General features: G+C 39.9%; 1 protein-coding gene across 1 annotated transcript; it reads left to right on the forward strand.

The window, feature by feature from the left end:
• Window positions 1-12721: 12721 nt before the first annotated feature.
• LOC138357800 (merozoite surface protein 2-like) lies at window positions 12722-15056 on the forward strand. Its single transcript, XM_069314909.1, has 2 exons — window positions 12722-13672; window positions 14504-15056. Exons 1-2 carry the CDS (start codon window positions 13207-13209, stop codon window positions 14821-14823), a joined length of 786 nt encoding a protein of 261 aa, XP_069171010.1. The 5' UTR covers window positions 12722-13206; the 3' UTR covers window positions 14824-15056.
• The last annotated feature ends 1189 nt before the right edge of the window (window positions 15057-16245 follow it).

The following is a 16245-nucleotide window of genomic DNA, read 5'->3' on the forward strand; positions in this document are numbered from 1 at the left end:
GGAACTCACTCCCTGACGTTAAAAATTTGTAAATAAAAAAAATTGTAAATAAAAAAAAATATGTATCTAGAGATCTCCCTAGGTCGGTAAATTGACCCTAGACTAAATATACTGACCTTTCCCAGGACAATTACCTAACTCACACTAGAGCATTACATCTTAGACTGTGTTAAAATTGGGCTATTTAAATTAATCTAAACTCACGCTGCGCCAAATAACAAAGCATCTTATTGCAGGCGATGAGTCACAATAACGTGGCTAAAGTATGTTGACCAGACCACACACTAGAAGGTGAAGGGACGACGACGTTTCGGTCCGTCCTGGACCATTCTCAAGTCGATTGAGAATGACTTGAGAATGTCATGACAATCTTCAATCGACTTGAGAATGGTCCAGGACGGACCGAAACGTCGTCGTCCCTTCACCTTCTAGTGTGTGGTCTGGTCAACAAAAGCATCTTATTTCTAAGGATAAAATATATAAAATACTTGTACTGTATCCATGTTTCGCTTCCAGTTGATAAATGATGTCTGATTAAGACTAAAGCAGTGTAGTGTAAAGACTAATAATAATAAACCAGCTTTCCTATGACCCCCCTGTAATACCTCCATAGCTAAAACAGATAAGTATTAGCGAAAATACTTACCACGAACGTATAATGTTCAATTATAAATGCATAACTGTTGAAATGGAATAATTTTTGTAACTAGTTGATATTATTATTATAAGGTGCGCAACATAGATGTAATTGTGAATGTAATAATCTTTTCTGAGGTTTAATAATAACCTTTTGTGCCTTCTGTAATCATTTTTGCGCTACTGCTCACAGGATGAGTGCCCAGTCTTTTTATTTTTTTACTTTTTTATATATATACAAGAGTTCTTACATTTTTGTACAGCCACTAGCATGCGTAGCGTTTCGGACAAGTCATTAATCCTAATATTCCCCAGAATACGATCCCCGCCAAATTATTTGACAACCAAGTACCCATTTTTCTGTTGGGTAAACAGAGGCTACAGTTAAGGATTGACACCCAGTAAATCCTCCCCGGGCAGGATACGAACCCAGGACAAGGTGCTCTCGAAATGCCAGGCGAGTGTCTTTCCACTACGCCACGGGGCATGATTAGGCAATAAATAGCGAATTGGGCTACTTTTGAGAGCCCCGCGCTCCCAAATTTTTTATTTTGCTACTTGCTACTTGTTGGGCTAATTTAAAAGCAAGATGTGCTAATTTGGGCTATTAAAGTTAAGAATGTACGATTGCGAGTTACATGAAAGTAACTAAGCTATAAATAATTGTAATATTGGCTGTTATATTGGCTGTTGTATGAATGTCAACAAAGAATAACTACCAATGATATGCCATTTATTATGCACCCCATACCACTTGTGGGCGGAGCTTGGAACCTCCTACCCGAGCACAACAACCCGCCTTATGGGTTGCTGTTTGGCTATTTATAGTGCGTTGGAAAAAAAAGTTGTATTTTTTGCGCTAGTTGCGCTAGTTGTATTTTGTAGGGTAATTTGTTATAGGTGTAATTTGATGTCAACAGATGGCGTAAGCTGTATCTTATGGCCACTATTAACCAGCCAGTTGATAGTGTTCTCTTCTGCCGACAGATGGCATCAGCTGTGTTATTATTACTTCCGAATTCCCATTAAACACTGATCTACAAATCCCTTGGCTTATGATAAGGTTTTATACCATTTATGATAAGTATTAGATAACTGGAGTTCCGCAATTACTTTTATTTATCAACTGTTCAGGATATCATCATATAACGTCTGGTTAGGACGTACTGCTCTCGATTGATGAAGATTAAGCCACCCAAGAGGTGGCACGGGCATGAATAGCCCCTAAATACTGCTCTCGTAATATTATTCAGGGGGATGGGGAACTATCAAGTGAAAGCGCCAAGCCATTACTACTATATAGCACTGGGAAGGGATCAGGATACGGATTTGGGATGGGACGGGGGAAAGGAATGGTGCTCAACCTCTTGGGCGGTCGGAGATTGAACGCGGACCTGTAGGAAACAAGACCGTCGCTCTACCGTCCAGCCCAAGTGGTTAAGCGTAATATTATTAAAACAACAATTTATGCATATAATAACAGCATTCTAAACTAAAAATACTTGGATATATTGAAATTTGGTAGTGAATTCCAATCTAGGAATCTCCTATGACTAAACTGTACTTTTTAATCATTTTTATGTACTTACTACTTATTCTTATATTATTAAGTAATTACTATAATAATTAAATAAATTATTTTATTTAATATGTAAATTAAATGATAAAATAATAGGTAATAATAAATCATTGTGTAGGGGGACAGGCAGTCAGTGTATATATACATGTTAGGCTTTATACCAAGGTGCCACAAAGGTGCCACAAAGGTGCCAAATTAAAGACTGGGAGCTGTCGGGGCGGGCCCAAGGGCTGCTGGCGGCCCTGGCTAGGCTGAACTTCCGCGCCCTTATAATCACCATTGTTTAATAATCTTCACAGGGAGAAACAACTGTAAATATAGGAATAGTTTATTACAACATACACGGTAAAGAAAACAGCTCGGAAACTAAGGAAATAAAGCTGCCGAAAAAACATTAAAGTCCACTTCAAGTTCAAGTATGTTTATTGAGACAATAAAAAATACATCTCAAAGGGATAGAGTAGCTTAGGCTATTTCTACCCCCTCCCCCCTTTTACTTCAAGTCCCTCATAGGGCACACAAATTCAGCGAGTACAAATACACAAATCCCAATACAAGAATCCCATATATATATATATATATTTTAGTAGAGTAAAACTAACCTGTCTCACGACGGTCTAAACCCAGCTCACGTTCCCTATTGGTGGGTGAACAATCCAACGCTTGGTGAATTCTGCTTCACAATGTGCATGAATGTTCGTAATAAGGCAAATAGGACACCGGGATTTATTAATCGAAGCGTTAGTAACAAGACACCTGGTGTTGTTCTTCAGCTATATCTTGCTCAGGTTAGGCCCCATTTAGATTATGCAGTTCACTTTTGGTCGCCGTACTATAGAATGGACATAAATTCACTTGAACGTGTCCAGCGTAGGATGACTAAGTTAAATCCCCAAATTAGAAATCTTTCATATGAAGGTTACCTTTGTTCTTATGTTCTTATCTGCCAATTTTTTGACCATTTCAAAACCCTATTTCGATCAACTTGTAAGAACATAAGAACATAAGAACAAAGGTAACTGCAGAAGGCCTATTGGCCCATACGAGGCAGCTCCTATTCTATAACCACCCAATCCCACTCATATACTTGTCCAACCCGCGCTTGAAACAATCGAGGGACCCCACCTCCACCACGTTACGCGGCAATTGGTTCCACAAATCTACAACCCTGTTACTGAACCAGTATTTACCCAAGTCTTTCCTAAATCTAAACTTATCCAATTTATACCCATTGTTTCGTGTTCTGTCCTGTGTTGATACTTTTAATACCCTATTAATATCCCCCTTGTTATGTCCATTCACCCACTTGTAAACCTCTATCATGTCGCCCCTAACTCTTCGCCTTTCCAGTGAATGCAACTTAAGCTTTGTTAATCTTTCTTCATATGAAAGATTTCTAATTTGGGGAATTAACTTAGTCATCCTACGCTGGACACGTTCAAGTGAATTTATATCCATTCTATAATATGGCGACCAAAACTGAACTGCATAATCTAAATGGGGCCTAACTAGAGCAAGATATAGCTTGAGAACCACACCAGGTGTCTTGTTACTAACGCTGCGATTAATAAATCCAAGTGTCCGATTTGCCTTATTACGAACATTTATGCATTGATCCTTTTGTTTTAAATTCTTACTAATCATAACTCCCAGATCCCTTTCGCAATCCGACTTCGCAATCACAACACCATCTAGCTCGTATCTTGTAACTCTATCATCATTACCTAACCTCAGAACTATACATTTATCAGCATTAAACTGCATCTGCCAATCCTTTGACCATTTCAAAACCCTATCTAGATCAACTTGAAGTGATAGTGAGTCCTCCTCCGAATTAATTTCCCTACCGATTTTCGTATCATCGGCAAATTTGCAAATGTTGCTACTCAAACCTGAATCTAAATCATTTATATATATTATAAACAACAGAGGTCCCAGGACAGAGCCTTGAGGCACTCCACTTACAACATTTTCCCACTCTGACTTGATTCCATTTATACTAACTCTCTGTTTCCTTTGGTATAGCCATGCCCTAATCCAGCTTAATATAGCACCCCCAATACCATGAGACTCTATCTTTTTAATCAGTCTTTCATGTGGCACTGTATCAAAAGCTTTGCTAAAGTCAAGGTATACAACATCGCAATCCTTACCATTATCAACTGCCTCAACAATGCTAGAATAAAAAGATAACAAATTTGTTAAACATGAACGGCCATTTATAAAACCATGTTGCGACTCAATTATTAATTTATGTTTTTCAAGATGAAGACGAATTTTATTTGCTATTATGGATTCGAGTAACTTTCCCACAATAGACGTTAGGCTAATTGGTCGATAGTTAGACGCAAGTGATCTATCTCCTTTCTTAAAAACTGGTATCACATTAGCAACTTTCCAAAACTCTGGCACTCTGCCTGACTCTATTGATTTATTAAATATGGTTGACAGTGGGTCACAAAGCTCCTCTTTGCATTCTTTAAGCACCCTGGCAAACACTTCATCCGGCCCTGGGGATTTGTTTGGTTTGAGTTTTACTATTTGTTTAAGAACATCCTCCCTGGTAACTGCTAAACTCGTCAACCTGTCCTCGTCCCCACCCACATAGACTTGTTCGGCTGAAGGCATATTGTTAAGTTCCTCTTTAAGAACATAACATAAGAACATAAGAACAAAGGTAACTGCAGAAGGCCTATTGGCCCATACGAGGCAGCTCCTATTCTATAACCACCCAATCCCACTCATATACTTGTCCAACCCGTGCTTGAAACAATCGAGGGACCCCACCTCCACAATGTTACGCGGCAATTGGTTCCACAAATCAACAACCCTGTTACTGAACCAGTATTTACCCAAGTCTTTCCTAAATCTAAACTTATCCAATTTATATCCATTGTTTCGTGTTCTGTCCTGTGTTGATACTTTTAATACCCTATTAATATCCCCCCGGTTATGTCCATTCATCCACTTGTAAACCTCTATCATGTCACCCCTAACTCTTCGCCTTTCCAGTGAATGCAACTTAAGCTTTGTTAATCTTTCTTCATATGAAAGATTTCTAATTTGGGGAATTAACTTAGTCATCCTACGCTGGACACGTTCAAGTGAATTTATATCCATTCTATAATATGGCGACCAAAACTGAACTGCATAATCTAAATGGGGCCTAACTAGAGCAAGATATAGCTTGAGAACCACACCAGGTGTCTTGTTACTAACGCTGCGATTAATAAATCCAAGTGTCCGATTTGCCTTATTACGAACATTTATGCATTGATCCTTTTGTTTTAAATTCTTACTAATCATAACTCCCAGATCCCTTTCGCAATCCGACTTCGCAATCACAACACCATCTAGCTCGTATCTTGTAACTCTATCATCATTACCTAACCTCAGAACTTTACATTTATCAGCATTAAACTGCATCTGCCAATCCTTTGACCATTTCAAAACCCTATCTAGATCAACTTGAAGTGATAGTGAGTCCTCCTCCGAATTAATTTCCCTACCGATTTTCGTATCATCGGCAAATTTGCAAATGTTGCTACTCAAACCTGAATCTAAATCATTTATATATATTATAAACAACAGAGGTCCCAGGACAGAGCCTTGAGGCACTCCACTTACAACATTTTCCCACTCTGACTTGATTCCATTTATACTAACTCTCTGTTTCCTTTGGTATAGCCATGCCCTAATCCAGCTTAATATAGCACCCCCAATACCATGAGACTATTTTTTTAATCAGTCTTTCATGTGGCACTGTATCAAAAGCTTTGCTAAAGTCAAGGTATACAACATCGCAATCCTTACCACTATCAACTGCCTCAACAATGCTAGAATAAAAAGATAACAAATTTGTTAAACATGAACGGCCATTTATAAAACCATGTTGCGACTCAATTATTAATTTATGTTTTTCAAGATGAAGACGAATTTTATTTGCTATTATAGATTCGAGTAACTTTCCCACAATAGACGTTAGGCTAATTGGTCGATAGTTAGACGCAAGTGATCTATCTCCTTTTTTAAAAACTGGTATCACATTAGCAACTTTCCAAAACTCTGGCACTCTGCCTGACTCTATTGATTTATTAAATATGGTTGACAGTGGGTCACAAAGCTCCTCTTTGCATTCTTTAAGCACCCTGGCAAACACTTCATCCGGCCCTGGGGATTTGTTTGGTTTGAGTTTTACTATTTGTTTAAGAACATCCTCCCTGGTAACTGCTAAACTCGTCAACCTGTCCTCGTCCCCACCCACATAGACTTGTTCGGCTGAAGGCATATTGTTAAGTTCCTCTTTAGTAAATACAGATACAAAATATTTATTAAAAATACTACTCATCTCTTCATCACTATCTGTTATTTGACCTGTCTCAGTTTTTAATGGACCTATCCTTTCCCTAGTCTTAGTACGATATAACTGAAAAAACCCTTTAGGATTTGTCTTTGCTTGCCCTGCTATGCGGACTTCATAGTTTCTTTTTGCTTTCCTTATCTCTTTTTTAACATTTCTAACCAGTTGTACGAATTCCTGTTCTAAAGTGACCTCCCCATTTTTAATCCTTTTGTACCAAGCTCTCTTTTTACCTATAAGGTTCTTCAAATTCTTTGTTATCCACTTTGGGTCATTAGTATTCGATCTATTCAATTTGTATGGTATACTACGTTCTTGTGCTATGTTTAGAATATTCTTAAATAAGTTATATATTGAATCCACATCGAAATCCCCATTTAAGTCACCTATCGCTGGGTTCATGTCTCGCTCCAAGACCGGCCCACACCCCATACCCAAGACTTTCCAATCAATTTGACCCAAAAAATTTCTTAGGCTATTAAAATCAGCTTTTCGAAAATCTGGCACTTTAACAGAATTTTCTCCTACTGGTCTATTCCATTCTATGCTAAATCTGATTTCTTTGTGATCACTGCTCCCTAGCTCACTCCCTATTTCGATGTCATTAATTTGCGTTTCCCTGTTTGTTAACACTAAATCTAAAATATTATTTTCCCGTGTTGGTTCCTTAATGTGTTGCGTAAGAAAGCAATCGTCAATTAATTCTAGAAAATCTTCTGCTTCACTATTCCCTGTTTTGTTCAACCAGTTTATTCCGCTAAAATTAAAGTCACCCATGACATAAATACTGTTAGATCTAGATGCTCTAGATATTTCATCCCATAGATGCTTTGCTTCCATTCTGTCTAAATTTGGTGGCCTATATATTACTCCTATTATAATATTATTAGCTTTTTCGTTTAATTCAATCCAAATAGTTTCTGTGTGTGGCTCTGTTTTGATTCCCTCTTTGAGACTACATTTCAAATTGTCCCTAACATATATAGCTACTCCACCTCCTCGTCTAATATATCTATCTGTGTGAAATAGTTTAAATCCATATATTTGATATTCAGCTAATAGTTCTCTATTTTCTACATTCATCCACGTTTCGGTAAGTGCAATAATATCTATTTTTTCTGTGCAGACAAGAGCATTTAATTCGTTAATTTTATTTCTTAGACTTCTACTGTTAGTGTAATATACCCTAAGTGAATTGTTATTTTGCGGACCTTCTCTTTCCCTGATCGTTTTGCCAATTCCTTTCTCCCACAAACACATACTTTTATTACCTCCTTCCTCCAAATCAATTCCCATACCTCTATCTACTAACAGTTTAAACCCAAACAAACACCTCTAACCACTTCTTCTAACGAGTTCGCAACAGCAACAACCCCAGCTCTCGATAGATGCACCCCATCACGAGCATACATTTCATTTCTTCCATAGAAGTGTTCCCAGTTGTCTATGAAAGATATTGCATTTGATTTGCAATATCTTTCCAGCCGGCAATTGACACCAAGTGCCCTCGATATCCATTCATTTCCCACTCCCTTTCTTGGAAGAATGCCACATATGATCGGGATTCCTCCCTTGCTCCTAACTAACTCTATGGCTGTTTTATACCTCTGAATCAGTTCCTCACTCCTGACTCGACCAACATCATTTCCTCCCACGCTAATGCAAATAATGGGATTGTTCCCATTACCAGCCATAATATCATTCATGTTGTTTATAATATCACCAATGCCAGCTCCGGGATAGCAAACCCTTAACCTGTTCCCCCTATCTCTAGCACAAAACGTTCTATCCAAATACCTTATCTGGGAATCTCCCACAACTAATGTTTGCTTAGGTACTTCCTTTACTTTCTGAGGGGCCTGCGCTTCCTTTCTCTTCGTTGCTTTCCCTTTTGCGCGATCCACAGTCTCTCCACAGCACTCGTCCTCCAAAACGTCAAATGAATTAGAAGTTGCTATGGCGTTTGAAGGCGGCTTTATCAAAGTCTTCTTAAGGCCCCTGTCTTTCACAACTCTCCAAGACGAGGTCCCTTTACTGCTGGTCTCCTCCTTCGTTACTTCTCGTTGTTTTTTGAGCTGACGCACCTCCTCCCGCAGAGAGTCCAACTCTGTCCTCAGGGCTCCCACTAGAGTCACCAGGTCCTTAACTACAACTTCCATATTGCTATGATAATATTACAACACTCAGGAGCTCCGGTTAACACAACCTCTCACTGTGACTTCGACACAGTACTTAAGGCCTCGGGCCTTAAGTTAAGGGCCTTAACTTAAGGCCTCGGGCCCCCAAGCCTGGCCTCGGGCCGGGCTTGGGGAGTAGAAGAACTCCCAGAACCCCATCAACCAGGTATCAACCAGTAAATACAGATACAAAATATTTATTAAAAATACTACTCATCTCTTCATCACTATCTGTTATTTGACCTGTCTCAGTTTTTAATGGACCTATCCTTTCCCTAGTCTTAGTACGATATAACTGAAAAAACCCTTTAGGATTTGTCTTTGCTTGCCCTGCTATGCGAACCTCATAGTTTCTTTTTGCTTTCCTTATCTCTTTTTTAACATTTCTAACCAGTTGTACGAATTCCTGTTCTAAAGTGACCTCCCCATTTTTAATCCTTTTGTACCAAGCTCTCTTTTTACCTATAAGGTTCTTCAAATTCTTTGTTATCCACTTTGGGTCATTAGTATTCGATCTATTCAATTTGTATGGTATACTACGTTCCTGTGCTTTGTTTAGAATATTCTTAAATAAGTTATATATTGAATCCACATCGAAATCCCCATTTAAGTCACCTATCGCTGGGTTCATGTCTCGCTCCAAGACCGGCCCACACCCCATACCCAAGACTTTCCAATCAATTTGACCCAAAAAATTTCTTAGGCTATTAAAATCAGCTTTTCGAAAATCTGGCACTTTAACAGAATTTTCTCCTACTGGTCTATTCCATTCTATGCTAAATCTGATTTCTTTGTGATCACTGCTCCCTAGCTCACTCCCTATTTCGATGTCATTAATTTGCGTTTCCCTGTTAGTTAACACTAAATCTAAAATATTATTTTCCCGTGTTGGTTCCTTAATGTGTTGCGTAAGAAAGCAATCGTCAATTAATTCTAGAAAATCTTCTGCTTCACTATTCCCTGTTTTGTTCAACCAGTTTATTCCGCTAAAATTAAAGTCACCCATGACATAAATACTGTTAGATCTAGATGCTCTAGATATTTCATCCCATAGGTGCTTTGCTTCCATTCTGTCTAAATTTGGTGGCCTATATATTACTCCTATTATAATATTATTTGCTTTTTCGTTTAATTCTATCCAAATAGTTTCTGTGTGTGGCTCTGTTTTGATTCCCTCTTTGAGACTACATTTCAAATTGTCCCTAACATATATGGCTACTCCACCTCCTCGTCTAATATATCTATCTGAGTGAAATAGTTTAAATCCATATATTTGATATTCAGCTAATAGTTCTCTATTTTCTACATTCATCCACGTTTCGGTAAGTGCAATAATATCTATTTTTTCTGTGCAGACAAGAGCATTTAATTCGTTAATTTTATTTCTTAGACTTCTACTGTTAGTGTAATATACCCTAAGTGAATTGTTATTTTGCGGACCTTCTCTTTCCCTGATCGTTTTGCCAATTCCTTTCTCCCACAAACACATACTTTTATTACCTCCTTCCTCCAAATCAATTCCCATACCTCTATATACTAACAGTTTAAACCCAAACAAACACCTCTAACCACTTCTTCCAACGAGTTCGCAACAGCAACAACCCCAGCTCTCGATAGATGCACCCCATCACGAGCATACATTTCATTTTTTCCATAGAAGTGTTCCCAGTTGTCTATGAAAGATATTGCATTTGATTTGCAATATCTTTCCAGCCGGCAATTGACACCAAGTGCCCTCGATATCCATTCATTTCCCACTCCCTTTCTTGGAAGAATGCCACATATGATCGGGATTCCTCCCTTGCTCCTAACTAATTCTATGGCTGTTTTATACCTCTGAATCAGTTCCTCACTCCTAACTCGACCAACATCATTTCCTCCCACGCTAATGCAAATAATGGGATTGTTCCCATTACCAGCCATAATATCATTCATGTTGTTTATAATATCACCAATGCCAGCTCCGGGATAGCAAACCCTTAACCTGTTCCCCCTATCTCTAGCACAAAACGCTCTATCCAAATACCTTATCTGGGAATCTCCCACAACTAATGTTTGCTTAGGTACTTCCTTTACTTTCTGAGGGGCCTGCGCTTCCTTTCTCTTCGTTGCTTTCCCTTTTGCGCGATCCGCAGTCTCACCACAGCACTCGTCCTCCAAAACGTCAAATGAATTAGAAGTTGCTATGGCGTTTGAAGGCGGCTTTATCAAAGTCTTCTTAAGGCCCCTGTCTTTCACAACTCTCCAAGACGAGGTCCCTTTACTGCTGGTCTCCTCCTTCGTTACTTCTCGTTGTTCTTTAAGCTGACGCACCTCCTCCCGCAGAGAGTCCAACTCTGTCCTCAGGGCTCCCACTAGAGTCACCAGGTCCTTAACTACAACTTCCATATTGCTATGATAATATAACAACACTGATAGTGATAGTGAGTCTTCTTCCGTGTTAATTTCCCTACCGATTATTGTATCAATTTGTTTAAGATTTGATATTTGATACCGATTTGATACCTGATTAGGATTTGATCAAGATACCGATTTGTTCAAGCCATGAGAATAATCCCAAGATTATTTTAATGGCTCAAGAAATACTATTACTGAGATAATGTTATTACATTCAGAGTATTGGGGATAGAATTTCAGAGATAAATGAATCTTCGGCGATTAGACTACTGAGAGACATAAGAACATAAGAACAAAGGTAACTGCAGAAAGCCTATTGGCCCATACGAGGCAGCTCCTTTTTATAACCACCCAATCCCACTCATATACATGTCCAACCCGCGCTTGAAACAATCGAGGGACCCCACCTCCACTACGTTACACGGTAATTGGTTCCACAAATCAACAACCTTGTTACCGAACCAGTATTTACCCACGTCTTTCCTAAATCTAAACCTATCCAATTTATACGCATTGTTTCGTATTCTGTCTTGTCTTGATACTTTTAATACCCTATTAATATCCCATTTGTTATGTCCATTCATCCACTTGTAAACCTCTATCATGTCACCCCTAACTCTTCGCTTTTCCAGTGAATGCAATTTAAGCTTTGTTAATCTTTATTCATATGAAAGATTTCTAATTTGGGGAATTAACTTTGTCATCCTACGCTGGACACGTTCAAGTGAATTTATATCCATTCTATAGTACGGCGACCAAAACTGAACTGCCTAATCTAAATGGGGCCTAACCAGAGCAAGATATAGCTGAAGAACCACACCAGGTGTCTTGTTACTAACGCTTCGATTAATAAATCCCAGTGTCCTATTTGCCTTATTACGAACATTCATGCATTGATCCTTTTGTTTTAAATTCTTACTAATCATAACTATAGATCCCTTTCGCAATTCGACTTCGCAATCTCAACACCATCTAGCTCGTATCTTGTATCTAGGTAATCATCATTACCTAGCCTCAAAACTTTACATTTATCAGCATTAAACTGCATCTGCCAATCCTTTGACCATTTCAAAACCCTATTTAGATCAACTTGAAGTGATAGTGAGTCTTCTTCCGTGTTAATTTCCCTACCGATTTTTGTATCATCGGCAAATTTGCAAATGTTGCTACTCAAACCTGAATCTAAATCATTTATATATATTATAAAAACAGAGGTCCCAGGACCGAGCCTTGAGGCACTCCACTTACAACATTTTCCCACTCTGACTTAACCCCATTTATACTAACTCTGTTTCCTTGGGAATAGCCATGTCCTAATCCAACTTAATATAGCACCTCCAATACCATGAGCCTCTATTTTTTTAATCAGTCTTTAATGTGGCACCGTATCAAAAGCTTTGCTAAAGTCAAGGTACACATCACAAACCTTACCACTATCAACTGCCTCAACTATGCTGGAATAAAAAGATAGCAAATTTGTTGAACATGAACGGCCATTTGTAATAAGTTTAGATTTAGGAAAGACGTGAATAAATACTGGTTCGGTAACAGGGTTGTTGATTTGTAGAACCAATTATCGCGTAACGTGGTAGAGATGGGGTTCCTCGATTGTTTTAAAAGTGGGTTGGACATGTATATGAGTGGGATTGGGTGGTTATAAATAGGAGCTGCCTCGAGTGGGCCAATAGGCCTGCAGTTACCTGTATTCTAATGTTCTTATGATCCCTTTCAAACCATAGGTTCGGGTAACTTAGGTTAGATTTGTGTATAGAGCAGCAATGGCGTAAAGTTTTACATCCCTTTTCTCAGGGGATAGATCCCGAAGTTGCCCTATAAAAGTGGCATTGCTGAGCGAGGTCGCTCACTCTCCAGGACCCTCGCCACCAACGAGGTCCTCCCCAGCTGCTCTCCCCGTTACTGCGTCCACGCCTTACTGTTATATAGCCATTTTATATCCAGATATATCTCCCTGACGTGAAGGCATCCATAGTTACTTCTTTAGTTACTTGTTGTGAAGGCTTTAGTTATTGTCCTCCGCCTACCGTTGTGCCGCGGAAATGCCTTCGTCGACTCAAGTCTCGAAGTCTGATAGCGGCCTTCGTCGCCCGAAGAGATCCCTGGGACGGGTACTTTTGCGCAATCTCTTCAACCTCAGTGGCATAGTCAACCGCAGTGGCACAGCCAGCCACAACAGGACAGCCATAGACAGCAACACAGTGTGTCACTGTGGCACATCCAGTTTTAACAGGATAATCATAGACAGTGGTACAGCCAGCCACAGCGGCACAGCCAGCCACAGCGGTACAGCCATGCACAGCGGTACAGCCAGCCACAGCAGCACAGCCAGCCACAGCGGTACAGCCAGCCACAGCAGCACCGCCAGCCACAGCGGCACAGCCAGCCACACCAGCACAGCCAGCCACAGCGGCACAGCCAGTCACAACAGCACAGCCAGCCACAGCAACACAGCCACCCACAACAGGATAACCGCCCACAGCGATATAACCAATCACGGCCAGCCAGGTAAAGTTCATGCTCTTTTCATAATCAACTCTCAATACATACGTGCATACATACATACGTACATGTACTAGTAAACAAGTTGATTGACGATTGAGAACCGGGATCAAAGAGCCAAAGCTCAGCCCCCGCAAGCACAATTAGGTGAGTAAATTCATATATACATACAACGTTTAGACACACCCCACCAGGAGACTTGAACCCTGGCCATCAAGATGGCCAGATGCTTCATGGGAATGTGTGTGTACTTGCCTAGTAGTACTCACCTAGTTGTGCTTGTGGAGGTTGATCTTCACCATGTTTGTAGGTATGTGTTTGTGAATACCGTATGTATATGTATGTTTATGGGGTCCACCACCGCCCACAGGATGGGTATGGGGTCTACCACCACCCACAGGATGGGTATGGGATCCGCTATCACCCACAAGATGGGTATGGGATCCGCTACCACCCACAAGATGGGTATGAGGTCCACCACCACCCCACAGGAGAGCCATGGGGTGCATAATACATAAACTACACCAAAAACACTCACATGCTTCCTCAATGGGAGACGCCACACACACACACACCGGCCCTCTGACGCCACACACACACTCACGATGCAGGGGGGTCTACCACCAAATTCCAACCAATATCGCCATAACTAACGGGTCCTTCCAGTCAAAATATGTAAATAAATATCCCTTGTACAAGGAGAAACACTGAAGAACAATTATAAACCGTGCATATTCTTGTTCTTCAAAGATTACCCCACTCAGCACTGTCCCTATTAAAGTGTTTGTGTTTCATGAAACCTAATGATGATTCTTTTTTTTTCCTATCTTTTTGCAGAAACGCCTATTCCACCCACCATTGTATATAACATCTCTCACGTCGAGAATATGTACATGAAGACCGGGAACGATGGAATGAGGGAAGAGGCAGAGAGGCGAGAGAAGGAGAGAACGAAGCAGATGATAGCCAGACTGGAGAGTAAAATGGCGAAGATGAACCATGGTTACGAGGTGATGAGGCAGTGGATAGAGGTCCTGAGGCGAGGGCTCGTGGCGACAAGGCGACTCAAGCGAGAAGAGGAGGATCAAGTAATGGGATGGGATAAGGTGGTAATAAAGCAGGAGGGAGAGGGAAAGGGTGGGCAGAGGAAGGAATAAGGCGGACGGTTGAGAGCAGCAGACGACGTTTCTACCTTCAAAGTAGATGACTTCTACCTTCAGCGTGTAGATAACGCCTCTACCTTCCACGTAGATGACTCGACTACCTTCAACATACAGTTTGCGAGTCCCCCAAGTGGGCCTAGCATAACTTTCCTCACCAAAATATCTGCCAATCTTAAATGATAAAATGCTCCATGTTGTAGGAAAACATTAATAAAAACTTAACCCTATATATTTTTTGTGTATCCTCTTATGATTCTTAAGTGACATACAAATAGTTAATTATGGCTGGATTGAACAGGTTGGTGGTGTTGGACTTAAGGCCTATTAACCTCTGGAGGGTTATTAAGATAACCACAAGTATACTTTAAGTCTAGAGGTTGGCCAGAACTAAAGTAAACTTGAGTGTATTCACTCCGAGAAGCATCTTTGCTTGAGATAAAAAACTATAGATAACAATCAGTGAACAATCATTCCTAAAACAGTAAAATTAGAATGATGAAGCAACGGCTATAGCAATTTGTATAGCCTATGCTTTACAAGAAACATGCATCGTTCAAATAGAGGCCTAGAAAACATTGCTTTAAAGACAGACTCATTTTAACTTGCACATAATTTGTAAACATTACATTATTATAGTTCTATTTTGAGGCTTTGATTTCAATCAAAGCCACAGGGACTGAGAACCGCTCTTCACATGATCATCAGAGGACCTTCTAATGCACAGTTTCAACACATAGTTTTACCTGAGACACTATCTTCAGCGGCCTTGATGGGAACAGGAAGCCGGCGGCTTGTTAGACATCCCTTCCCCTTATTTATGGGTAATTTGAGCATTAATACTAATATTTACTCCACTGGCCTCAAAGTTGCCATAATTGTAGCCTAGGCTAACCTTAAATAGTATCAGCTGCTCACCCATGCATTGTCATTCACACCTGATGTATATTATATTTACTATTTCTAGTTAAAATTGGAGTACTTGAACTATTCTGTAGTTGGTAATGGGATCGACATTGGGCATTCATTCAGCATCTTCGAACCACTGCTGACGTTAGCATCCGATTGAATATTCGAGTCCAGAGATTCTTCTTATGGAATGGAAGGAGCATCCATGTGGGGTGTAATTATGGCTGTCATCTTCCCAGAATATTAATTATTGATAAATGACTTTCCTTATCTCCCAGATAGCAGGAATGTAAAACGATTAATCTTTTCTGTAGCCTAGGCACTTGGAACCTATAGTAATTTGATTGAAAATTACGCCCTATCCTAAATCCTTATCCTCACGTGCTTCCATGTGCTAAATAGTCGTTTTGGCTTAGTGTTTACACTTGATAATTATCTACACCGCTCCGTGAGGCAGCCTATTACACCACACCATGGCGTCTCGTCGGTAACCTTGTAACATTAAACATT

The sequence above is a fragment of the Procambarus clarkii genome, chromosome 80, assembly GCF_040958095.1.
Source record: "Procambarus clarkii isolate CNS0578487 chromosome 80, FALCON_Pclarkii_2.0, whole genome shotgun sequence".
NCBI lineage: Eukaryota > Metazoa > Arthropoda > Malacostraca > Decapoda > Cambaridae > Procambarus > Procambarus clarkii.